The sequence below is a fragment of the Perca flavescens genome, chromosome 5 (genome assembly GCF_004354835.1).
Source record: "Perca flavescens isolate YP-PL-M2 chromosome 5, PFLA_1.0, whole genome shotgun sequence".
Taxonomy (NCBI): Eukaryota; Metazoa; Chordata; class Actinopteri; order Perciformes; family Percidae; genus Perca; species Perca flavescens.
The window spans coordinates 14,951,175-14,976,965 of NC_041335.1; the positions used below are offsets into that span (position 1 = coordinate 14,951,175).

The window sequence follows — 25,791 nt, forward strand, 5'->3', positions numbered from 1 at the left end:
TACGCAACCTTGACTAAACAGGCAGGTTTGGCAAGTGGACATGATGAAGTCAGCAGTGTGTCCGACCGAGCAAAGAGGACCTGTTTTCAAGCTATAGAGGCGCTGAGCACCAACCCATCTGAAGTGCTCTTGAGCAACATCACAACATCTTCCTGTACATTTTCACGCTATATTATGTACATATGTGTAATGATATTACAGTATATTAAATGTCACATTGTATTATGGACAAGGCAGCTACTAAAAAATATTGTTGAGTAATCCTATGACTATTTTCTTGATTAATTGATTCATTATTTGGTCAATAAAATGTCAGACGGCTATCACAGTTTCCCAAAGCCTAGAGCCTAAGGGGATGTCTTCACATGTCTTGCTTTGTCCAACCAAAAGTCCAAAACTTAAAATATTTCATTTACCATCATAAAAGACTATGAAAACAAGTGAATATTCACATTTAAGATAGTGGAAACAATGAATATTTGGCATTTTTGATTGACTGATTATCAAAATGTTCCATCACTCATCAATTAATTGTTTTTAAGCTTTAATTAAAAAGTTTAAAACATACACAGGTCGACTAATATAATGACATTTAGTCTACTTATTATGTTAAATTATTGCATAAAGCCTAAGCTATAATGTAGGTCTACATGTAGATAGCCCGATACTGTAGCCAACAGCTGCCGCATTTCTGATCAAAAACACATGCTTGTAGTATCTGAAAAATCAAGGTTTTCATTCTTCTGAAACATTACTTTTGAATTTCTTAAGATGGTATGAGTCATAAAGTGCTGCAAATGTACTATACAATTCCTAATTAGAATATGAGACATAATATGAGGCATATGTGACACATGAGTCCCAAAATAATATCATAACCATTTTATATGGATCTTCTACTAACTCCTTGCTGTGCGCACTGCCCGGCCTGGAGGCTGGCACTCTGTCTACTTTATGAATGGATGGGTGTGACACTGGTGACTAGCAATGAGGATGTCGTCACTGCGCTCGTTGATTGGCGCTGGCGTGCAGCAGCTGAAGGCTGGTCTAAAGTGAAACATAACTGGGCTCTGCCACGGCTTGGGACAGACAACGAGAGAAGGAAAGGGGAGGAGAGGAGAGAGTGAGAGAGAAAGAGAGAAAGAGAGAAAGAGAGAGAGAGAGAGAGAGAGAGAGGGAGAGAGAGAGACAGCAGCGTCAGCCCACTCCCCAGCGAGGACTAAACTTCTGGCGAGAAATTTGGTGAGATAGGGGACTAGGATAAAAAAACATGGGTGCGGTAGAATAAACAGCAAACTGACTTTCATTTTAGGATGTGTTATTTATTTTTTTAACATTATAAGTAACAATAATAGTAGCCTAATAAATAGAAATCATTAGAGATGAGATGAGATCAGACAGATGCGATAAGGATGCAATGCATGCGAGCTGATAGCAAATCGTGGGAAAATCCCTCGTGCATCTGTGATGTAAGGTCAGAGTCGAATCATTATTTAAGAAAAATAGACTCGTCCAGCCATAACGAGCAAGCCCTGCTGTGTAAAAACAAACAGACAGACAAAAGAAAGTCGTGGTAAGGGCTCCCTCCTCCATGTGCTCCCTCCTTGTAGGTGTGACAGAAACAACAAAGGGACGTGGAAAAAGCTCGCATCAGGACCACAGGCGGACAACAGCCCAGACAGATCGCAGATCACAATAGCGGGGGGCCCGCATACAAGAGCGTGTCCGCTGCTTTTTTTGTTGTTGCAATATGCAGCAGTCTCCATGTAGCCTAATTACATTCCTCCTGGCGTCTCTCGGTTGCAACAGTCGGGAGTCTTTTTCTTCTGTTAGTTCTGTCAGATCGTCAACAAACACACGCATTTAGAAGCGAAGCCGATAATTTGACGACGGTCAAGTCCAGGCTGGGACGGAGCAAGTGTTAAAACATGTGAGTTATGATTAGATGCTATCATCCAGAGATCAATGCTCTTGAAGTGATGCCGAGTGTGTTTGTGCCTTGCAGGAGAAGCAAGAGACGAGCGCTGCCCAGAATAAACTGAAAGGAAAAGAGCAGCGGAAAGGTGTGAACTGAAAGTGGACGTCGAGGGGAAAGACACCTGAACTGATTCCAGAGGTGAATGTCTTTTGAAGGTAGGAGGCACGGGGATCATTGCCCCGTGTTTTAACTTGTTATGCTCGCAACAAAATGGTCTACTGTAAAGACCACATGTGGATAGATAAGCTAAGGATTGCATAACGGTAGGCTACAGATAGTTTGGGTTGTTCACAGTTTTTGCACTTATGGACCAACCTCAGGTTGAACTTGCCTGATTTTTAAACTTTGGACACAATTTGTTAACATGTTTGGGAGATAAGACCCTAAAAAAAAACGCATGCTTAGACCATGATATAAACTAAAGTGTATGAACTCAATTAGGGTGTGTCACTTTAAGTCAACCCAAGGCAAAAATCTGCACATGTGGCTTCTGACCTAAAGAGGCAGTTTAATTTCATGGCAAGTCAACGTTAATTGCCTTATATGCTTTTGTTCTTAATTCTTTTTAAAGTATAGAGATTTTGAGTTAAAAATGGCATAATCACAAAATGATATTCCAAAGATATCACACAATGGTACTGTGAGGAATGATAGTGGCCTAGGGATAAATATGTTTTAGAAAAAGCCAATACACATGACTTTTTTTTATAAAAATCAATGAGGATGTGATACTATACAGTATGCAGTCAATATTATAATGGTTCTTTTAGAACATTGATGCCAAAATACTTAAATTGCCACAATTTTAATACCATCTCACTGTAAGTACCTCACACTCAGTGTATTTCCCTGTGGAGATATTTAATAAAAGGTTGGCTAAGCCCAGGTCTGCTTTATACTACTATAATCAGGGTCTCCTTTGCGATACAGTAATCAATCAGTGAGTTAGTCTGTGCTTTGCAAAAGTTTAGTTTACTTGGCTTGGTTCCAGAATCAGATATCGCCACCACCAGCAGCCTGGATGAGTGAGTCCAGATTGAAGGCATAGCTGAGGAGTGGAGTCCCTCTGGGTCCTACAGAGCCAAACAGTGGCTACTGTAAGCCAAAGAACACAAAGGCCAAAGCATGGGAGGACACTTGGTATCTCTGACTATGGCTCAAACAGCATCCATTTATCAACTCCACCAGCAATGCCCACAAGAGTTTTTTTTGTTCCTTCCTTCCTCTTCATTTTTCTGACACTGTAAGCACAGAACAGATGGTGGGTGTGAGGGAATGGTCTGATAGAGTTGACATCGGTTCCTCCGCTCTGTCCCACTCTTCTGTGTTTTTCTATAGCTGTGGAATTTGAACCATTCTTCCTTTGGGGTGAGGCCTGTTCCTCTGTCTGCCCCTACTCAAAGGAATAGGGTTGTCTCCAGAGGGGGCTGTGAGTGAGTGAGTGAGTGTGTGTGTGTGTGTGTGTGTGTGTGTGTGTGTGTGTGTGTGTGTGTGTGTGTGTGTGTGTGTGTGTGTGTGTGTATGTGTGTGTATGTGTGTGTGGGTAACTGGGGCTTTCCAGGAGAGTTGCACACCAAACATTCCTGGCTGCTGGATGGCCATCCAGCGGGCCAAGTCCACACAGCTGGGAGTCATAGAAGAAGCTGTGTCTTTGTGTGAGTTTAGCAATATCGCGCACACACATTCGGTCACATGCACACACCTGCTGACACACAGAAACATACACATTCAGAGTCTGCTTCGAGCCCACACCTCCCCTCAACTGGATCCGGAATGACTGGAGGCTGTGAGATGTGTGCTCGGGAAGGTTTGTATTGTTTGTATGTGCGTGCATGTATGGCTGCATACGTGTACGCAAGGATGTGGAGTTGTGATTATTAAAATGCTACAGCGATCCTTATTAGATTACTCAAATGCACATTTTTGGACGCCAACACAGGCATTCACACTTACTAAAGAAAAATAACAAAAAAACTAACAGAGGCTCACAGTCACCATACAACAGTGTCTTCTTCTCTTACCAGCACCACATGTTGTTTGTCCTCTTAAGCACGTTTTGGAGAGAGATAAAGCATGGTGGGGGGAGCAAGAGAGAGAGAGAGAGAGAGAGAGAGAGAGAGAGAGAGAGAGAGAGAGAGAGAGAGAGAGAGAGAGAGAGAGAGAGAGAGAGAAGCAAGTGATTGTGTTGGTGATGGCAACTGTGCAGTTTGTTTCTCTCTTGTTGGCTGCCTCTTTGGTTGTTTTTTTAAACAGGGTGTCAGTGAGCAAAGAATGTGTATGCAAGAGCAGAAAGCAGAGCAAGATAGCAATGAAAAAGTTAAGGAGCATAGGCCTTGTATGCTGGGAGAAGAGAAGCTCAAGAGAAGAGAAGGAGATTGTTTGAAAATGACTAAGAGAGAAAATTAGCTGTGGAGAGTAGAACGGAGGAAAAAGGAGTGCAGATCCTGAGGAAGAGGGACACGAAGGGGTTTTGGCTGAGGGGAAACTAGAGCAGAGCAGGCTGAGGGAGTGAGAAAGAGAGCAAGTGAGAGAGAGAGTATGTCAGGCGCTAAACTGACTGTAAACACGCTAAAACCTCACATCTTCCCACCCGCAAGTTTAAATAGAAAAGAAAATTGTGAAGAAAAGATTTAAATAGAAGAAGAAGAAAATAAATAGAAACAGTTACCCTTCCTCCTTCTTAAAGAAAGCGCTTTGTTAGCTTCTCAGAGCAACAAAAAAAACACTCAGCTCTTTCACAACCAATTCCACATGTAAAACTCCTTTGAACATCTGTCTTAACTTCCTCTTATGTGATCATCCGCTGCCCTGTTTCACTAACACAATCTACTTTTACTGTATGGTTGCGAGAGTGAGTGTGATTAGTTTAATAGTCCTCTGCAGCTGGTTTGAATTACAGTGAACAAACAAATGTCATAATTTCTTTGGTCCATTTAACAATTACAGCAATATTACAGTAACATAAATTCAAATAACACGCGTATAAAACACATCTTTAAAAGTCCAGACAGCTTGTGTGTGTGAGGGAGTGAGTGTGAGAGTTTGTGTGTGGGGAGAGACTTGGATAAGAAGGTGTCGTGTTGCCAGCGAGGACAGGACGGGGCAGGGTCGGACCAAGAGGGCAAGAGGAGAAAAGAGAGCCAGTTCATTTCAGGGAGGGAGTCTTCCACCATTCGTGGCCGCTCAGACAGCTCCGGGCTGGGCTGGGGCCGGGGTCTGACAGGGGGTTGTGGCTAGAGATCCAGAACGGCTGCACTGATAAGGGGGGGTATTACACTCTCACTGTTGACAGAATATAGGGAAAGAGTTCTGGGCCGAAGGTTTTTACAAAGCTTTGTTTTTGGTCAATGCTTTCAGAATGTAATTAATGAACAGAATCACACAATTTCATTTTTGTATGCCATAGTAGTTCCTTAAAGCAACCTCAAAAAGTCAACTTCAGTGGTTATTTCTTAGTGTCACTTTCTGTCCATCAGGTTCTGTGTCATTTTCTGTCCACCGTCACCTGTAGGAAACTTTGCCTGCTCACATGTTTGACGTTGTGTGGCTTCAAAATGACAAGATAAGACAGGGTCAGGGTCATGGTCAGGTACAGCATTCTAGCTGAAGAGGAACGAGGCTGCTTTAAAATGGTTGGTGGATTGACTGGGCAATTCCTTCCTTTACCAAATCTATGCACCTTACCGAATACGTGTTTGTGAGTGCTTGCACGTGTGTTCAGAAAGAGACAGCATGTTATGCCACAGACACCAAGAGGCACAGATTGGTTGCTTGGCTGTAGCTCCTTTCTATTTATGTCCATGTTTGTGTGTGTGTGTGCTTCCGTGTATCATAATGGTGTGGATCACTGCAACATAGATATCTTCCTGTGCATCTGCGTCATTATGCATGAATATTTTTGTATCTGTGCATCTCTGTATGCAATTTGATCCCTGGGTGTCTCTTTCTTTAGCATCTGCTCCTCTCGTTTGTGTCGGAAAGCCGATCCACTTGGGTGAATTGGCTCCAAAGTCATATGACTGAGGATATGCCAACTAGGTATTTAGGTGTGTGTGTGTGTGTGTGCTGCAATGTTGTCCTTTCATCCCCTACAGGAGGCTGAACCACACACTAACCACTTCCCATGCTTGTATGGGACAAACAGCCCCATGTGTCTGGCTTCTGAGTCGTTCACACACAGTGGTAATCTCTATCTCTCTTTTTCAATGCCTGCAAGCCTCGGCTGTCCGTCTCTCTATCTTCCTGTTTGTTTTCACAGTTGTCTGCCTGTCTATCCACCTGCCTTCCTTTCATAACTCACATCCCATCACACGCACTATTCTGTGGCTGTAGCTTTCATTAATTGAGAGTTAACAAACCCAAGTTAGCACCCTTAGCAAAATCACAGGGATTGGCTGTGTTTGGGTGAGGGAGCAGGAGTTTGTTCACAGTTCAATTGTCTTGTTTGTCCATGAGAGACAGTTCTGGGAGATGCCACAGCATGCTTAAAGTCACATAGACATTTGCCCACATGTCAGCTTAGCACTGCTTGTTGGTATTGGGACACTTATAATCCATGATGTGATGGAGAACAGTGGTTAGGTGATTTCTTTAGGTTTTCCATGACATTGGGTGTTGTTGTGTTTTGGCAGTTAGTTGCTTTGATTGTACCGGGAAAGCATTTTATTTCTCTCAGTGCTCTCATGATACATTTCCCTCTTGCACCGCTCCCTACTCTGCCTTCTTCACACCCTAACCTAACAACATCACAGGAATGCATTCAAAAATCTTCCAACACACCCAAACTCATACACACAGAGATACATATACAGACACGATGACTCAGAGAAGAACATGAACACCTGAACCCACATTTGTAAACACCTTCATAAAGACATAAACACATTGACACATGCGTATGCTCTCTGCCTGTCTACTGCCTCTGTCTCTTCTCTAGTAATAGCTGGAGGCTACTATTTTTTAAACTAATCTGTAGTGTGAGAAACCCAAGGGTGCCATTCCTGCTAATTAGGGTCAGGCCATTTTCAGTGTTGGCAAGGGGACTCATGAAACCACAGGATTGTAATCCATAGTTGTGTTAAGGTTAAGGTGTTTCTCTGTCTATTTTTATACATTTGCATTGTTGTCTTTGCGCTCATAACACCCACATGCATTTGATCGAGAGGCTGATGCAACCTGACTGACACGCCCCTGTCTCTGTCGCACACACACACACACACACACACACACACACACACACACACACACACACACACACACATTCGCATGCATGCACACGCACTAAATTTACTAGATTTGAAGTTGCAGTTGAGAGCTCTGTCGTCATCCCAGTCAGTGTTTGTCTGACTCCAGTCTCTGCGGTTTGCACCCCATGGAAATCTGAAATTGACTACACCGTATATATGTGGTTTGGTTAGCCAGTTTCAGCTCGGATCTTTTTTTAGTCATTGCATACTCCAGGAGCCATTCCCTCACAGTAATCAAAACAAATTTAAGGAAGACGTTCATACAATTTTTTGTTTTTCAATAAATGAGATTACAATGGAAATTAGAGTAAGCTGATTATATGTCAATCAACCATATTTGTAACTGTAAATCAATATAATTCAATGGCAACACACTGAAAACTGGTTATACTGTGTGAGTTATAGCTGGTACAGTATATAGATCAATCTATATAATATATCACTTTGTAAATCAGTCACAGTCATCTAAGGACAGACCATTTTCAAATTGTCATACAGTCTGGCAATAAAATAATCTCCCTCTTTGTTTCTCTCTCTCTCTCTCTCTCTCTCTCTCTTTGTCTCTCACTAGAATAAATCTCATTTCAACATAAATATTTAATCAAAATCATTCCTATTTAATATCATGTGCTACTTAATACCGATGCATTTCTCAACAGAGGTCATGTTATGCAGACATATTGACTTCCTGAGTGTTGCTATGCTCCATTATGGCTGTTATAGTTTTCTGTTTAATTGCTTTATACTTCCCCCTCACCACGATGATCAATAATACAGTAGGGGCATACTGTTTATTTAAACTAAGTGGTTAAAAGCCATAAAGAATTGTAGATTTGTAAAGGTTACATTTTGTGCACTAATTCCCAGTGTATCTCAGTGCATTTCATCTGAACAGTTCTCTGGTCTCACTGACCTCTGTTCACAAGTGGTTTGGATTAGCTGGGATCAACAGTAGTGCACCATCCAAAAGAGCTTCCACTCTGTTGCCCCTTGCCCTTATTCCAATGATTAAAGCCTGTGTGGCGGCGCTGCAGCTTGGCAAATGTATGACATGTGGTCACAGTGTGAGGTGACTATTGTATGCCAGTTGTATCACCAGGCCACGGCGCAGCAGTGCAGAAATAACTGGACACCAGTATAGATTTTTCCATCACACTATTTTAGGATGCCCGCTGTGCATAGTGTATCCGTTGTGTGTGAGCATGTGTTTGCATGCATGTGTCGTCTTGTTTCACCATATATTCCCGCGATTGGAGATGCATGTTGACCTCCATTTGTGCATTATGTTTGTGGTATTGCGTTCCACTGCTGTCAGGTGAAAATCATATCTTTGTATCTGAGGATTTTTTGTGGCCAGCTGAAGGATTACATGGCTCCTCTACCACCAGAGAAAATGCTTTGACCTCTTGGGGTTATAAAACCCACTCAAAGCCCTGTTGAATAAAATCCAAACTGCATTGCCATTGAGATAAATGCGTTGCTGTTTTGCTGTTTTGTCTGTGAGATGCAAGGTTTTCACCTCACAACAGGTTGTTTTTTGTTTGTGCAAGTGCGATACAATATGAGGAACTCTAGCAGAATGGATAAACAACATGCAGGCTATTTGAAGTAAACACAACAAAGGACCTTCCTGTTATGCTTCAGCTCTCTGTAATGTGGTTTATCTGCCTGTCTGTAATTTGTTTGCTTTTTAGACTCCTGTTCTTCTCCTCCCCTCCATTTCCTCCTCCTCTATTTCTCTATTTGTGAGCAACAGTGTTTTGAAATAGAGGGAGGCTGATGCTGGATTTTTTTAACTTAGATATGTATGATTAGTCATGTTGAAAAAGGACAACATATTGGTATATTAACATCTGACATTAGCCCAAGTCCCTGACATTTGGTTATTGTGGTTATGATAAGATACAAATGTATTGAGTTAGTTATTTTAGAATTGATATGTTTAACTTAACTTATTACAGTTAATTTACTACATTTCCATATATTGCAACATATTCAGCAATACCAATATACTGTATCTTTAATAAGCCAGTAGCAGCTGATTAAAGCAGCACAGTGTAGCATGTGGTCAAGGCCTATAGAGCGGTTCTTCTTAACCTGTAGGTCATTTTTAAAAGTTATTGAAATAAAACTGTAAATCACTCTTAAGTTTAACTGGTCACCATATGTGGACAAATGCAACCTGTGATGAGAGGGTACCAGGTAGACTTTGCTTCATTTTAACAGGTCACAAGCCAAAAAGGCTGGGAATCTCTGCTATACGGTACTTTGCAGAGTTTGCTGGGTTGATGTACCAACTGTGTGATTTTTGCTTCTCTGTGCCAGACTGATGTCCGGAGGTGTTTGTCTTGGCTTCACTCTCTGTTTGATCAGGCTGTTCCTGGAATACTGACTGACCTGTGCCGAGGCCAAATGCATCTCTCTGCTCACAACGTCAGCATTTTCCCCTTGCTCCTGTCCCTTATCCTGTCCCTTATAACTGTTACATTGGCCACAACTTTGCACAGTTTCACTCCATTTGAATCATTTGTAAGTAATTATAAATCTAGCTAGATAATGCATTACTAGATGATTGCAACTTGGTGCCCCTCCCCCCCCCATCATATTAATTAATTATGTTTTTAATGGTGCCTGATATGTTTTTAACTTTTGTCTTCGTGTTGTTGTTGTGTTGTTTTTTTTAAGTTTGGAAGCTGGTATTGCAAGACAAATTTCCGTGCCTACGGACAATAAAGTGTTATCTTATCTTAAACAAGCAAAGAAGATTTTTCTGTCCTGTTTCAGAGAGCTCCATTTGCCCTCTCTCACCTTTTCCTGTTTGTTGTCTGATCTAAACCACAGTCCAAAGTTTACTCTGTTACATCCTCACCTGAGTGTGAGAGTGTCTGCGGACCCGTCTAAGGTTCATAGAGGTTACCTACATTCCCAACATCACCACAGGTAGTAGTGAGGTGTCAATGCCCAGTAATGGATTGAATGTTTATTTGGAAAAACCTCCTAGCAGATGACAAATTACATTATTTTGTTGTTGGCCACCCATTTATCTGCCATTAATGGGCTGTGCAATAATGCTCTTAAATGTAGCTTATAGTATAATGTGCTCTAGAGCATGATGTTAGCCATAATGGTAACCTATCTGCACTGAACAGAACCATTATCTGCTCTCTGCTGGGTCAGCAGAGGCTTACATAGAGGAAACATTCCCCATTAACACTATTAAATATTACCACAACACACAGCAGTTTGCAATATCTTACTCCTACATGGCCTAAGTTTTTTTTTTTTTTTTTTTGCCGGCGGTGGGGTGGGGGGGTGGGGGGAATTTCAGAGAGAGGGGGGAAGACATGCAGGAAAACCATCACAGGTCGGAGTCAAACCCCTGACCCTCTGTGTTGAGGAACTAACCTCTGCATATGTTTGCCCGCTCTACCAACCGAGCCAACCGGCCACCACAGTGAAGTTTAATAGCAAATTGTTCTTCAGCTGCTTCACAGATGATCAGTAAACACCATACTTTTACGTTCTGTTATTTAAATAAAAGAGATGAGCTTTTATTCTGGACATTTCATACTCGCAAACAACTGTTATTCAGATAAACATATATATCATCATCGAATAGAATAATCTTTTTAGGCAAATGCCACAATAGGATGCAAAAAGGTGTGACACCTACACCACTTTGTTTAGTTTAACATGTGAAGTGTTCTCTTTTACATTAAAAAGCTAAGAAATGTCTTTTTAATATCCCACCCATTTACATTTTCCTGGCTATCACCATATTGTATTACTGTAACAAGCTCCAGGAACAAAATATCCCATTTAAGACACTTTGCAGTGTCTTAAATGGGATCTCAGATTTACTAAAGGGCATATTAAGACATAACTGGGGAATATATCTGGTGGATTAAATCAATTTCAAACTGACATTGAACCCACGGTGTATCTGGAGAGTAAGTGTTATAAATCTAATCGGATGTGGCATAGAGAACATGTTCAGTGGATTACACTTGTTAAACTTGTTAAAGGCATGATGTAGCAGAGATGTTTGACATTGTTATGAATTTGATGAGTCAGAATTCCACCATCAAGTACCAGTCCTACGTCTACTCTCTGATCTTCAGTGTTCAGTGCTGTGCTTTGTATTTCTGCCATTTGGCGTGTAGTCCAACATCTCTATGGGAAGTGTATACTGAATTGATAACTATATCTGTATACAAGTGCATTGGGGCTATGGTATTTAAATGATAAACTTTGGTATTTAAACACACCCCATGGGTAACATTGGACCACCAAATGCTGATTTTAGCATCAGACATCAGACTTCAGACTTATAGTCTTTAGCCACTTCTGCAGTCCGTGTCCTTATAGGCTATGTTGTGGTTCCCTTGCTAACCTAACGTCTGTCCTGGTCCTATATCCACTTCCTTCCTGACCTTATTTCCACATCTATCTCTGTCTCATTCCTCAACCTGATTCTTACACCTCCCCTTGACGTTATTTCCAGCCAGCCCTTTGACTTAAGCACCTAGCTGATCCTCATCCCCTATAATGCCCTGACCTGCACAGCCAATATATCCACCAAGGCCCCTGACTGTCTTAGCACTTACTTCCCAATGCAATTAAAGTGATCTTTCACTTTGCTGGAGCATTAGACAAGCCATCTAGTATATGTGCCCTGTTATGAGTCAACCAGCCACTGTGATCTATACAGAATTCATGTAGATCACTATACAGATATTTTTATATCTTCACTCTCCATTGGCTTTCAATTTTGGAAAACCTATTCTAGTGTGAAACCCATACATATAATATATATATATATATCTATATATATATATATATATATATATATATATATATATATATATATATATATATATATATATATATATATATATATATATATGAATTGTGCTTTAACAGGACACGACTTTCCCCAACAAAAGGGCAACACTTTAGGTTTTAAATATTCAAATGTGCCAGTTTTCCAGTGAAGTGAACTATCACTTTAAGAGTTTGGACCAGCAGCTGAAGAGAGCCTTAATAAGATTAGCCCTGCCACTTCACAGCCACAGCTTAAGAGGCACCTCTGCTGACCTGTGTGCCTCTATCCAGCAGAGACTGTGCATGTGTATTTGTTTGTGCGTGTATATATTATAAAATGATGTTTGTCAGTGGGAGAGCCGGTTCATTTGTGTCTGCATATATGCCTGTCTGTTTCATTTGAGGCAAAAATCAAGAGTCAATCAAGTCACAACTATTTTTGTGTGTGTGTGTGTCTGTTCTTGAACTTGGGCAAAGCAAGACAAGCAAGATATGCCTTTGCAATATCAATCCCCTCAAGGCAGAATGCAGACAATATATTAGGCCTGTGGTATGCACAGTTTGTCTATATCACAGAAGATTTATGCCACTCAAGAATTTAGAGTATGCACTCATCCCTTCAACCTCTCAACCATCCCTTCCACCTTGTCTATCGCCAGGCACTCTAGGCTACTAGGCTGTGATTTTGGATGAAACAGGCTTAAAACAGGCAAGGATTTTAAACAAGAAAACAATTTGTCAAACAAAGAGCACACGTAATCACTGAATTTTCTCACTTAAGTGTTTCCTTCTTAGCACTCAGAGATGTCTTGACGACTGTTGGTGCTTGAGGCCATGCCAAGGAAACCATAGCCACAAGAAAGCTGGGGTAACTTGACATGGGCACTGTATGGGCTGATGGTGGCAGATGTGCTGTTGGTTGTGTTGGTTGGGTGTGCGTGTGCCAGATGCCACATGGCTCTAAATGGGCAGTCTGAGGGCAGCTAGTTAGGGACAGTGAGTAATATGCAACGTTGTGTTCTTGTTCACCCCAGGCATCACTTTGCGAAAGCCAGACACCTCACTGGGAAACATTTAAGTTGGCATTAATATCATAATCAGAGGTCTGTTTATTCTCAGGTGGACAGCAGGCCGTTAAACACAGACCTCCACAAAACTACCCCACCATACACCCTCACTCATTCGGCCCTCCATCCTTCCCTTCTATTCAGCTATTCCCACCTCTATCCAGCCTTTGCCCCAGGACCTTAAGCCACTTTACATTCCAGACATGTTCCACCATCATGGCCTATCATCACCAGCACAGACTTGACCTGATCAAACATCAGTATTATAGTCAGTGAACACTTATCTGCAGCCAGGGAGTCAGACTCACCAACTGGCTGTCATTCCACATTCTGTAGCAACAGGGGAATAATAACTGATGACAAGTTTGTTAACAGAAAGAGTGTTATCTTTTGTGTTCTGTTTTGGATCCTGCCGACCTTGCGAGTTTAATAGCTCATAAATCTAAATAATACAGACTTTTACTTTGAAGAGGTGTATAGATACTAGGGTTTGAAAAGACTTCTGTAGAAGTTGAAGTATCAACTCAAGCTTTTTACTCAAGTAAAAGTGTAAAAGTACTGGTTTCAAAACTACTTAAAAGTATAAAAGTAAAAGTAATGTAAGGGGGAAAAAATGCCATTAAGGACAAAAGCTTAGCCCGCCCCACAGGGGCCTAATATAGAAAAAGCATTTAAGTGGTACCTAATAAATCCGAGTTGCTATTCGGTCCGGTAGATAACGGTCGTTAAGGCACCGGTGCTGTATTAGCACCGGGTCTGTGCAGGTGGGATGGATCACGTACAAAACAATAGGGTGTCGGAATGGTATATGTTTATACTTCTCATCCACTCTCAAACAAGCCAAACTGAAATAGGAGTAACGAGGCTATTTTTTAAATGTAAGGAGTAGAAAGTACAGATAATTGCATGAAAATGTAAGGAGTAGAAGTAAAATAATGCTAAAATATGCTAAAATAATTACGTATTAAGTATAGATACCCAAAATTTCTACTTAAGTAAGGTAACGAAGTATTTGTACATCATTACTTGACACCTCTGTTACTTTGTATCCATGATTGGTTTTGAGGGAACAGCTAACTCGGTATTACATCTCGCTACAGGATGCACACCTCACACACACACCCTTAAGGTCAAATTCATATTTTTATTATTTATTCATTATTTTTAAATGCTGCCCAGTTTGTGGAAATTGCAATCACTCAAAATGGACATTAGATTAAAAGCATTAAAAACATTTATGAATTTTGAAATTAATATTTGGCTAGATGGTTGATTTCAAAATTGGACAGTAATTTGGAGGTCTCTGGTCCTCTAAAAGAATGCAGAAATGAAGGTGATACAATGAAACATGAGAGTTAGTTACCGGTCTAATTAAAAATGCTCTTCAACAGCCTTTTTGACATGAAATAAATTAAACCTGCATAAAAAAGGTTTTCTAAATGGATCTGTTTTTACAAGACATAACACTTATGTTATGCTTATGTGTGTCTCCCTAGAACAAAATAGCATTTAAGAATAAATACATTTAATAGCTTCTGACTAATGGGCTCCTGCATTTTACTCCATTGTAGTGTTTTTCTTTCTGTTGTGAGCAATGGAGTGATATGTCTTCATTAGGAAATAATGAGGCAACAACAGCTGTTCACATACATGGAGCTTTCCAACTGACTGTAGATAAGACAATCTACTGATAACTTAGTGAGTAAACAATGTCCGGGCCTCTCTCTCTCTTGCACTCTGTCTGTCTGTCTCTTGCTGTACTTTCTCTCAGGCCTCTAGCGTTGAATGTTTTTCACTTAAACTCATACTCTGCTAACACGCCCATGACCCATCGCCAAATAGGCCGGCTGTTACAAAACACTCTGTTTCATTGCCAGGGTGCTGGCTCTGGCAACACATCTCAGCCACCTCCCAATGTCGTGTGTGTGTGTGTGTGTGTGTGTGTGTGTGTGTGTGTGAGAGAGAGAGAGAGAGAAAGAGAGAAAATAGAGAGAGAGATTAAGAGTGGAAATGAAAAGACTCCAAGTCAGAGATTGACATAGATGTCTGTGTGTTTCTGTGCATTTGCCAGTTGTTTACTGTTCTTCTTCTTCTTTCCGGGATCATTTAGGAATGCTCATTTCACTTTCGCCCTTCACCTTTGACCTCTGAATTTTCTTCCCAGAGTAACAAATTGAAATTCCTGTGTTGATGCATTTTTGTCTTGTTCCTCTGCAAAACAAAAAATGCTTCATCCTGCCAAACAAACAAGCGAATGATCTCATACTGTAGATCTGCAGACGCACATGTGATGTCATGTTTGTTCATGTGTGTGTGTATGTGTGTGTGTGGGCTGAAGGTAGAATTTAATCTTTGATACTGTTATCAGTTCCTTGGTGCTGAAGGACTGTTTGGAAGACCCACTGCAGCTCTGACCTACTTGTGTCAGTGCATGGGGCTGCATGTAGACTGTTTTCATTGAGTGTGCGTTGCATGTGTGTGTTTAATAGCGCTGGGTACGGTGTGTGTTTGAGGCAAACTCTCTGTGGATGTGGGGAGTGTGAGAAGCTGGGTGTTTTGACAGCTTTAGAACAGTTCCAGTACAGCGCTGAGGCAGGGGGTGTGCGGCCTGTTGGATATTTGGGCGAGCTGTAAGGGTGAGAATAGGGTCAGTGGAGGAGTGGACACGAAGAGATGAGGGGAGAGAGAGTTTCGTACCAAAATGCTTTGTGTCCATAAAAGTGATACCCGATGTTGATTGCTTAATATTAAATAAACTTATGATTTTATCTGAAATCAATCAATCTGAGCCCAAAGATGATTACTTTCACCATGATATGAAAAGGTAGAGAATTTCACTGAAAGACCAGCAACTGTTTTGTGAAATCGTTGATATAATAAAACCTTTCTTGAACGTTTGGTGAAAAGTGAGCTGTAGGCATTTACAGAGGTAATATTAAAGTATTGTAAAAAATGTAAAGGGTATGCTCAGGGTACCAAATTGTGATGTAATGAGCTTGAATGAAATGTTTTTGTCTAAATAAACAAAATCAACCCTTCAACAAAACTCGAGGAGCATTGGATGGCGTTGAATATACTGCAGACTAAACTGAGTATTTGTCCAAGCAGCAGGACACTACTTGTTGAGGTAGTTATGCCAAAGAATGATCTCAGCTCATTCTCCCAACTTGAATCTCACCAAAGTGTAAAAGCATTGGGAGTAGACTTCCCACACAGTTAATAAAAGAGTGATAAAGCATGTAAACAAAGCCACTCTGTCCTTTCCATATTACTGTAGCAGAAAAGGCCAGACATAGGCTCAGCCTGTGCTGCTTGAGAGTTCTCTCACAAGTACACCTCTCTAACAAAGGGGCTGCCTCTCCACATTTCTAAGCCCTCTCAGTGCCAGTGCTGTTGAACCCCTGCTTTCTCCAGCAGCATTCCAGCCCATCTTTCATGCTGTTTCATTCTGACCATGCCAGCCAGGTCAGGGGCCAGAGTTTTCTCAGGGCTTCAAGACAACACTGGACAAATAGATATAGAAAACGACATCTCCACTTTGTTGCACATTAAACTCTTGTTCTCTTAACTGTGGTGCTGTGCTATGGCGTTTGCATATTTTGTGCAAGAACATGCATAAAACCACACATCGTTATGAGTTTGTTGGGATAGCCTGAGGAGCAGAAGGGCCAGGTAATAGATTTGTTTTTTGCTATAGCATTATCTCTTTCGCTTTAGACATACAGACTGGCAGCCGCTGCTGATCAACACCGTCACAAAGATGTAAGCTCTCTGTGCAGTGGCCTTCAGTGACAACACCGAGCAGAGAGCGCTTATACCTCCTTTGTTTTCCGAGAGGTCAGTACCAAATCTCACCAGTAGATGTCTGTCTTCAGTCTCCCACAGTCATGAAATGAAGTTGGTAGATTAGACTGTCAACTGTCCCTGTAAGGCCAAACATGGCAAAATGTCCAAAATGAAATGTAAGATAAAATGTAATCTAATACAAATTCCACTTTGCACCTCTTATCTCAGATTGCATGCATGGCTATAACAGATAAATGACTCAGAAGAAGGTCCCTGTCTTAAAAACATGCCTGGGCAAAGTCTTTAGCTGGATTACATCACATTAACAAAACAATTTAAGTTTAAAGTAAAAATAGTTTTTGCTGGCAGAATAGTGACATATTTTACCTCCTACATGGCAGCATTGTTCTTCTCTGGTACAGCCTAACATTCCAGAAATGCATTCCCAGACATTGAGATCTTGGAAAAATGTGAAGGGCAAAAAAAACTTTTTTTCTTGGCTCCTGTATTGGCTTTTGTAGAAATACACAAGTGTTGCTATGTGGTAGCTAGTTGCTATGCCTGAATACCCAGAATAACCATAGGAGGGAAAAAAAAGAAAATCTCTTCATTGCCTATGAGTAATAACTAAACTATTGGATCATTTATCTGGATTTTTTTTGCATAGGGAATGAGTTATAGGAATGAGCAAGGATTAAAGGAGAGTTCAAGCTAAAATCAGATGGATATTGATAATATAATTTATATTTTTTGGCACATTTTTATTTATATTAGTCTTTGTAAATATGCTTTATGTTTTTTTTTTTTTTTAAATGCTCAATCCCTCGTAGTAATGAGAGTCATAGTTACAGAGAGTCTACACAGCTGTGCTCGAATGTTTCACCAACAAAAGACAGCATGCTTTGTGGGATGTATTGAGTTAACCGGATGGAAAGGCACAGTTTCGCAGGATATGATTGGCTCCTGTGTCCTAATCTCTTAGGTGACATTCAAGTGGTAATTTTCAGTTCCGTCATTCGACACCTAAAGTCTTGTATTAAATTAATTTGAGTGTTCATCCGCTTTTGTTGGGTGATATTTATGTTAAGGGATTCTATTTGATTGCATTTCCCTAGCTCTAAGTCTACTAGCACAGCAACACTGACAATGAAAGCGAAAATGCAAACATCAAGGGTTCAAATTACATCTTGGAATGAATGCACAACCCATCCGTTTTATAATATGCCTGTCAAATGTTCTTATCATTGATGTCTTCTATGCTTTCTATTCTACCCCCAATCATGGCACGGCCGTGCAGCTATGTTACAGTGGAGGCTTACGGTGTGCTGTTCCACTCCAAATAATATTTCTTTCTGAGAGCACCTGAACGCAGCACACTATGAGTTGGTCGACTTGTGTCGTGACGCGCAGTCGTGGAGGCGTGCCTCAGAGGAAATCAGCTGGGGAAACACCAACAGAAAAGGAGGTGGCTCAGACAGAAATATCTTTAGGCCGGTTATGTTTACATTTGATCCTAAAGGTGTTTGCTTAAAAACACAACAGCATACCGGGTCTGCAGCAGCGAGTCGGTAGCTTACTTGTTGAGGACTGTGGGACGCTGGGTTAAGAAGGCAGCGAGGGGAAGTAAGAGGAGAGAGGATGTGAAAGGGCAGATGTCCTGTAGTTATATGTGCTCTTTGGCAAACAACGGCACCACCTCCACCACATCTTCGTTCTCCGCGCGTTTTTGTCCGGTTTGAGCGACCGGCTGAACCACCAGCAGAGTGGCATGTGGGTCAATTCCGGAACCGTCGGAAGGTAGGGACCCCTCCTGCAGCAGTATCAGGTCACATGCTCCCAATGCCCTTCTTGTTGTGCACTAAGCAATCCAGCCAGCGCTTAATTGTAATAACCGTTACTCTAAAGATTCAGAAAGCCGTTATCAGATGCATTTAATTCCTTGGTGGGTTTTTAATCTCCTCTTAAATCTCTATAATGTCCCTGTAATAGTCTTAAAGGCTCCTATATTGGACACGTTTTGCATTATTTCAGCAAGACCTGTTACAATGGAAGATGTTTTCTTTAATCCCACGCGTGCTGCACAGACTGCGTTAGAGCATTTCGATTCAGTGTTGTAGTGCAGCGGATGGGCTTGGCACATTACGCAAGACTTATCAGCGCATCATTTGGGATGTAGGCTGATTTCTACCTGCCTTTTTTACAACGTCGATATGTAAAATACATCTTACCGCCGTGCCAAACGTGATGTCTGACCTGCGTTTTATTTCCCCACACAGGGATACTGATGCAATAGGCTAGATTGCCCGATTCGTTGAATCGAATTCCCAAAAATATGAATGAGCCAGGTAGTTATGAATGGCTGCGGGCAGAGGGAGCGCACGAGGTGCTTTTCATTGATGAGTGTGTAGTGATGCTACAGCACAGTATTTAGTGGAACAGCATGCACTGCGGATCAAAGCTGTGGCAATAGACACCGTGCAGAATCTCAGTTTGTGAGAGTCCACACGCACTCGTGCACGCACGCGCATGAATAGACGCGCGTGCACACACACACACACACACACACACACACACACACACACACACACACACACACACACACACAGTAAAGAAATGTAATGCTGATCCTGTGGCTATGACGTCATCTTAGGGCTTGTGTTACAGCAGGTGGCAGCTTGCTTGACTGCTGAAGAAGCCTCTCACTATACCTGGAAATGAATAAAGAAAGAATATTGTACAAGAGGAGTTTTTTTTAAAATTAATTTCCAGTCATCGGCAATTAATCGTATATGCAGGATTTGGTTACATAAACAATTTGGCACACTTATCTTCCATCTTGTGCAATCTTTGTCTTTTGGCCAATATATTTTTCTCTTGAAAAGATGTCTATTACCATAATGGCTACCCTGTGACTAGGGCTCATCCTTTTGTGGAAACACCAACCGTTATACCTTTTTATTATTTATTCTAGCATTACTAAATATTCTTTCCACATCCTTGTACAAATATGTTTTTTGTCTTGGTTTTAGACCTTCTATTACTACTTCTGTTAATAAATCAATGATCAGGGCTGTCACAGAGCTTCTTATGGTTGGTGATGATGCCCAACCATTTTGTCTGTGTCAACAGCTTTGAGATAACATAGTGCAGCACTGACAGACCCACATGGAACAGTCAGCTCGCATTTTATGACACCTTGCATGTTCTGACCCGTCTATCAGGTTGCAGTGGAAGGTAGTGAGGGATAATAGACCTTGCAATCGTGTATATGTTTTATGCTATATGTGTGTGTTCTCTTAGGTTTGAACCCAGTATGTTATAACATTGACCGTAGAGCTTTGGTGGAAAAAATAGTGTTGCACTTTTAACAATGTTCAGCTCTATTTTTGGTAGTTTGCAAATATACTGTATAATAGCTTGATAATTAGGGTCCAGGCTGATTTGAGTTGAAAGGACCAGGGCCTTATATTCTATCCCATTTTTAAAATGTATTTTACATTATGTTTAAATCCCCTGTTACATTCCCGAAGGAAATATGCGGCCTGGAATATCATCTTCCAGACAGACCTAATCCACCTCCCCTTCGATAAAGTTACAATCATATTTGGGTCACTGACTGAGTCCTTTAGCTCAATGTTAAAGTATTTCACTTCCTAAACATAGTCAAAAAAGTCACAAAGAAAGTACTGTAATGTTCAATGGCAAAGGAATTGACCTCTCAATACCAAAAAATTCCAGAAAAGAAAATCGTAAAAATGGGTGAGAAAATGGAGAGGTGATAGAAGAAAAGGCATCCTGGGAGATACTGACCAGAAAAATGTTACATACTGTGTGTGGATACTGGAAAAAATAAGGGCGTGAAATAGAAACGAGAAACAAGTTGAGACAGCTAGAGAGATAGAGTAGGTGGAAAATATGGACAGGGGAGGAGGAAGAGGAGGGAGATGATGGGGAGGGATAAAGGAAATTAGGGCATCAAGAGGAGCCTTCCTGTGTTTACAAAGCATAATTGCAGCAGAGAGAAGAGAGGAGTAAGGCTTTCTTAAGCAGGCTGACATGCTGCTCCCAAAGACCCTCTCATTCATTAGGATTGATTGCTTACATATCGTCTGCCACGGGCCGCCGCACAATAACACCAGTACTGGCATCTGCAGTGGGTGAGGCAAGTACGTGCCGGGATGCATGTGTGTATGCATGTCTGTGCTAGTATGTGTGAGTCTGAGGTCTACTGTCAGACATCCAGGGAGCCAAGCAGAGGCAACAGACCAGGTTACGTAACCAGTCTGTGCCAGCTGTGCCTATAGCAGTCACTGTCTCACACACACACACACACACACACACACACACACACACACACACACACACACACACACACACACACACACACACACACACACACACACACACACACACACACCTGAAAAGCATACACCAGTATTAATGGGTAGACTTTTTCTTTTATAGGAGCAGACGTTTGACAAAAAAACGTTATAAAAGAATGAGGTTTCATACATGACTACACATGTAGCCATCATTTCTTCCAACAATTACACATGGACACACTTTGACTATGCAGTCAAGCCTGTGATAGTGTGTAAACTCCAAAGCTTTGGGTGTTGGCCCATGGATAAAGTGGGTTGTTATTGGGGTCATTTTGTTTTGCAGTGCTGGGTGGAGGGAGCAGAGAGACAGGCGGCCCAGACAGGGTGTTGGGGTGAACTCTAGCCCTAAGGAAGAAGACAAAAAAGGGGTTGATGGGGGCTGCGGAGAGCATTGGGATGAGCGGTTGCTGCCAGTGGATTGCTAAAGGTGTTGCATGACAGAGAGAGGGAGACAGAGGGGAAAGCAAACTGGGTGTGGGAGAGCTGTCTGCTTAATGCTTCTCCTTGATTGCTGTCCAGAAAAGTGTGAGGTCGTAGATAGATGGGTGAGTAGGGCTGTCCTCGACTAAAGAAATTCTTAGTTGACTAACACTTATACGATTTTGTCGACTAATCGATTGGTTGATTTAATTGACAGAGCTGTGCGCTTTGAGAGGTGGTTAAGACTAGGAAAGCACAATACAAATGTAGTTAATTAACCATCTGTAAAACTGAGTTTCTCCACAATTAATCCTGCAAAAGCATCACTTTAAATCTTGTGTTTACCATAAATGTGCTCATAAGTTTCTTGGAAATGAGTAATTAAGTATGATTAAGCATAAAATATGACTTACCAACTAAAGAAATCTTAGTCAACTAAGACCAAAACGACCGATTAGTCGAATAATCGACTAAGAGGTGGCAGCCCTGTGGTTGACGTCTAATAAAAGTGGCGGAGGGGGCATGCTGTTGGATGAGAGGAGACAGGTTACTAAAAGACAATGAGGGAAGTGAAGGATGGAATAACTATGAGCTGGCAAATTACAATTTGATAATGAATACAGAATAGGAAGGAGAGAGGGAGTTTGTGAGCGGGTCAGAATGTGTGGTTGAGTGGGCACAGCTGGGAACAAACCAGACAGACCTAGACAGACAGAATAATAAATGAAGGATTAAGAAAGGAAGTGTATAAAAAAAACGAGGTAAAGATGCCAGGAACTGTGCAGTGAGGTAGAGCTGTAAGCCATATCCTTATGAAACCCCCTCTGGCCTTAAAGCAAAGCCATACTGAGATGCACACTATCCAAATTATGCATGAGCTTCTTTGTCTGTCTGGTCCTACTGCACCGAACACGCACGCACTTTCCAGAGTAAACCAGGAGGTCGGTGTTTGTATGTTGAGTGGGCGTTTGAGTTCCTGTCACAGTGTTCCTATCACTGTACACCTGTCAATATGCCACTATAGGAGTCAGGATACATGCACAAAAACTGGGACACACACACACACACACACATTCTGTTGTTAAATGCCAACACTTCTTTGCCCTTGCAGCCTCCTTTGCTGCCTTGTTGGGAAGATGAGGAGGTCTAGACATCTGTGTGCAGTTAACTATAGGTCATTGGCTAAAAATGAAACCTGAGCTTTGCAGCTTCTCTTTCCACTCCTCTGAGCTGCTCTGCTCTCACAGTCTCCGGCTTCTGCTCATCCCTCAGTCGTGCAATTAAAAATAATTGTTTGTGAAAGCTTATACAGTTTAAATATAAACCTGAGAGTAGGTGCATATCTATCAAGTGCAGTGGTGTGCGAGTAAGCACTTGTGTGTTGACCGACGCATGACCAGAGTCTGGCTCGGAGCGCGATGTAGAGCCTCAGATGGAGGATGATATCTGGGAGCTGGGCACTCTTGAGCCCCCTGAGAAACTGTCCACACCAACGCCAACGCCACCTCCCGGTTACATCATTGCTTGCATCATTCCGGCCGTAAGCTCATTACCACACGCACACACATGCACGCTCACATTGCCCATATGCATACAGACTTCCAGACCGGTCTGACTTCCAGGGGTCAGTAGTAGAGGGTGTTGAACTGTACTCTTGTCTCTTTTTCTCCATCTGTCTCTATCAGCCTTGGTTATTGTTGGTCATGCCCTTTTGATCCCATTGGCGTGACTGACTGATTCTAATGCTGGGCGGACAGTCCCTCTCTTTCCTCTCTAAGACTCTAATAATCCCCTCCCTGCCTTGTCTCTCTTGCATTCCCCTTTGCTTATCTACAGCTGCATTGGAAACACTAGGAATTAACAATACTATGTATCCTCTCTCCCCCTTTGCCACATATTGTGAATATTACAGAACCAATAGTGTAGTATGTCAGGCTTCATACTTGGTCCTTCATACCTCTTTTCCTAATACAGCACTAAGAGGGCTGCTGTTTTGGCAACTGCTGTGACCATTAGGCATATACAGTGGGGGAAATAAGTATTTGACCCCTTGCTGATTTTGCAGGTTTGCCCACTTACAAAGAATGCAAAAATCTACAATTGTAATCATATGTACATTCTAACAGTGAAAGACAGAATCCCAAAGAAAATTCCAAAAAATCACATCATATGAATTTATTAAAATTGATAACCATCTGATGAGGAAAAACAAGTATTTGACCCCCTGGACAAACCGCAAGTATTCTGGCTCCTACAAGCCAGTTAGTCTTTCTTTAAGACACAGCCCCAATCCGAACCAATTATCTACATCAAATACACCTGCCTCACCTCGTTACCTGTATAAAAGACACCTGTCAACACCCAAACAACCAGCATCCAACATCACCACCATGGGCAAGACCAAAGAGCTTTCTACGGACATCAGGGACAAGATTGTTGATCTGCACAAGGCTGGGATGGGCTACAAGAGAATCGGAAAGCAACTTGAGAGAAAAGATCAACTGTCGGTGCAGTTATCAGGAAATGGAAGAAGCACCACACCACCGCCAACCTCCCTCGGTCTGGGCCTCCACACAAGATCTTGCCTCGTGGGGTGTCCCTGATCATGCGAACGGTGAGGAATCATCCCAAAACCACAAGGGGGAACTGATGAATCAACTGAAGGCAGCTGGGACCACAGTTACAAAAAAAACGGTTGGTAACACACTACGCCCGTCATGGATTGAAATCCTGCAGCGCACGCAAGGTCCCCCCTGCTCAAGAAGAAACATGTACAGGCCCGCATGAAGTTCGCCATTCACCACCTGGACGACTCAGAAGAGGCCTGGAAGAAGGTGATGTGGTCAGATGAGACCAAAATAGAACTTTTTGGCCTCAACTCAACTCGTCGTGTTTGGAGGGCAAAGAACACCGAGTACAACCCAAAGAACACCATCCCCACCGTCAAGCATGGTGGTGGCAACATCATGCTTTGGGGGTGCTTTTCAGCCAAGGGGACGGGACAACTCCATCGTATTGAGGGGAGGATGGACAGGGCCATGTATCGTGGAATTCTGGACCGACATCTCCTTCCCTCAGTGAGAGAGCTGAAGATGGGTCGAGGATGGGTGTTTCAGCACGACAACGACCCTAAGCACACCGCCAAAGCAACAAAAGAGTGGCGGAAGAAGAAGCACATCAAGGTTCTGGAGTGGCCTAGCCAGTCTCCAGACCTGAATCGATTGAAAATCTTTGGAGGGAGCTTAAAATTCGAGTTGCCAGGCGACAACCTCGGAACCTGAATGATTTGGAGGCTGTCTGCAGGGAGGAGGGCCAACATCCCTGCCGAAATGTGCACAAACCTTGTCACCAACTATAAAAACCGTTTGACATCTGTGCTGGCCAATAATGGCTTTTCTACAAAATATTAACATGCTGTTTGTCCAGGGGGTCAAATACTTGTTTTTCCTCATCAGATGGTTATCAATTTTAATAAATTCATATGATGTGATTTTCTGGAATTTTCTTTGGGATTCTGTCTTTCACTGTTAGAATGTACATATGATTACAATTGTAGATTTTTGCATTCTTTGTAAGTGGGCAAACCTGCAAAATCAGCAAGGGGTCAAATACTTATTTCCCCCACTGTAGCTGTTAGGTAAGTGCAAGGTTGTGGTAACTTTTTATTGCTTCTTCTATCTCTCTCCTCTACCTGTAGTACGTGTCTCTGAAGGTGTCACAGCCAGACAGGTGGCAATTGGAAAAGGGTATTTATAACTCTGAAAGGCACAGCTTTATCTGTTCCATATGGACCATTCAGGAAGCCTTCACTTTTCACTCCTTTCTTCAGCTCAGGTAGACAAAGGTAGGCTCTCTGTGCTTCCTGGCTTAGAAAATTGGGAATCCTTTTGACAGGAAAGATGTTTTTGTTGTTATTGATAATGGAAGTCATTGTCCGAGGTCTATGGGGAATAACTTGGTTCTATCTAGCATCAGTGGCATTATGAAGAAGTTGGAAGTGTGTTTAGACACAAAGAGCAGGTCATGGTTGATTAGCAGGGTGCACACATGGCTCATGTGTCCAATGAATAGATGCCATTTTTAGCTGC

General features: G+C 41.9%; 1 protein-coding gene across 4 annotated transcripts in view; it reads left to right on the forward strand.

Moving 5' to 3' along the window:
- The first annotated feature begins 1,140 nt into the window (after positions 1 to 1,140).
- The window catches only part of rhobtb4 (Rho related BTB domain containing 4), a 42,248-nt gene continuing 17,597 nt past the window's right edge, over positions 1,141 to 25,791 (forward strand). Inside the window, exons 1-3 of one of the 4 annotated variants that reach the window (XM_028577545.1) lie at positions 1,141 to 1,242; positions 1,611 to 1,930; positions 2,006 to 2,133. Coding sequence is in view for 1 of the 4 variants with exons in the window: in XM_028577544.1 (XP_028433345.1) it covers positions 18,670 to 18,698 (29 nt within the window). In the remaining 3 variants the exon portion in view is untranslated. Of the gene's footprint in view, positions 1,243 to 1,610; positions 1,931 to 2,005; positions 2,134 to 18,355; positions 18,699 to 25,791 lie in introns of those variants that run through there. The other 3 variants (XM_028577547.1, XM_028577546.1, XM_028577544.1) reach the window with 3 other exon arrangements.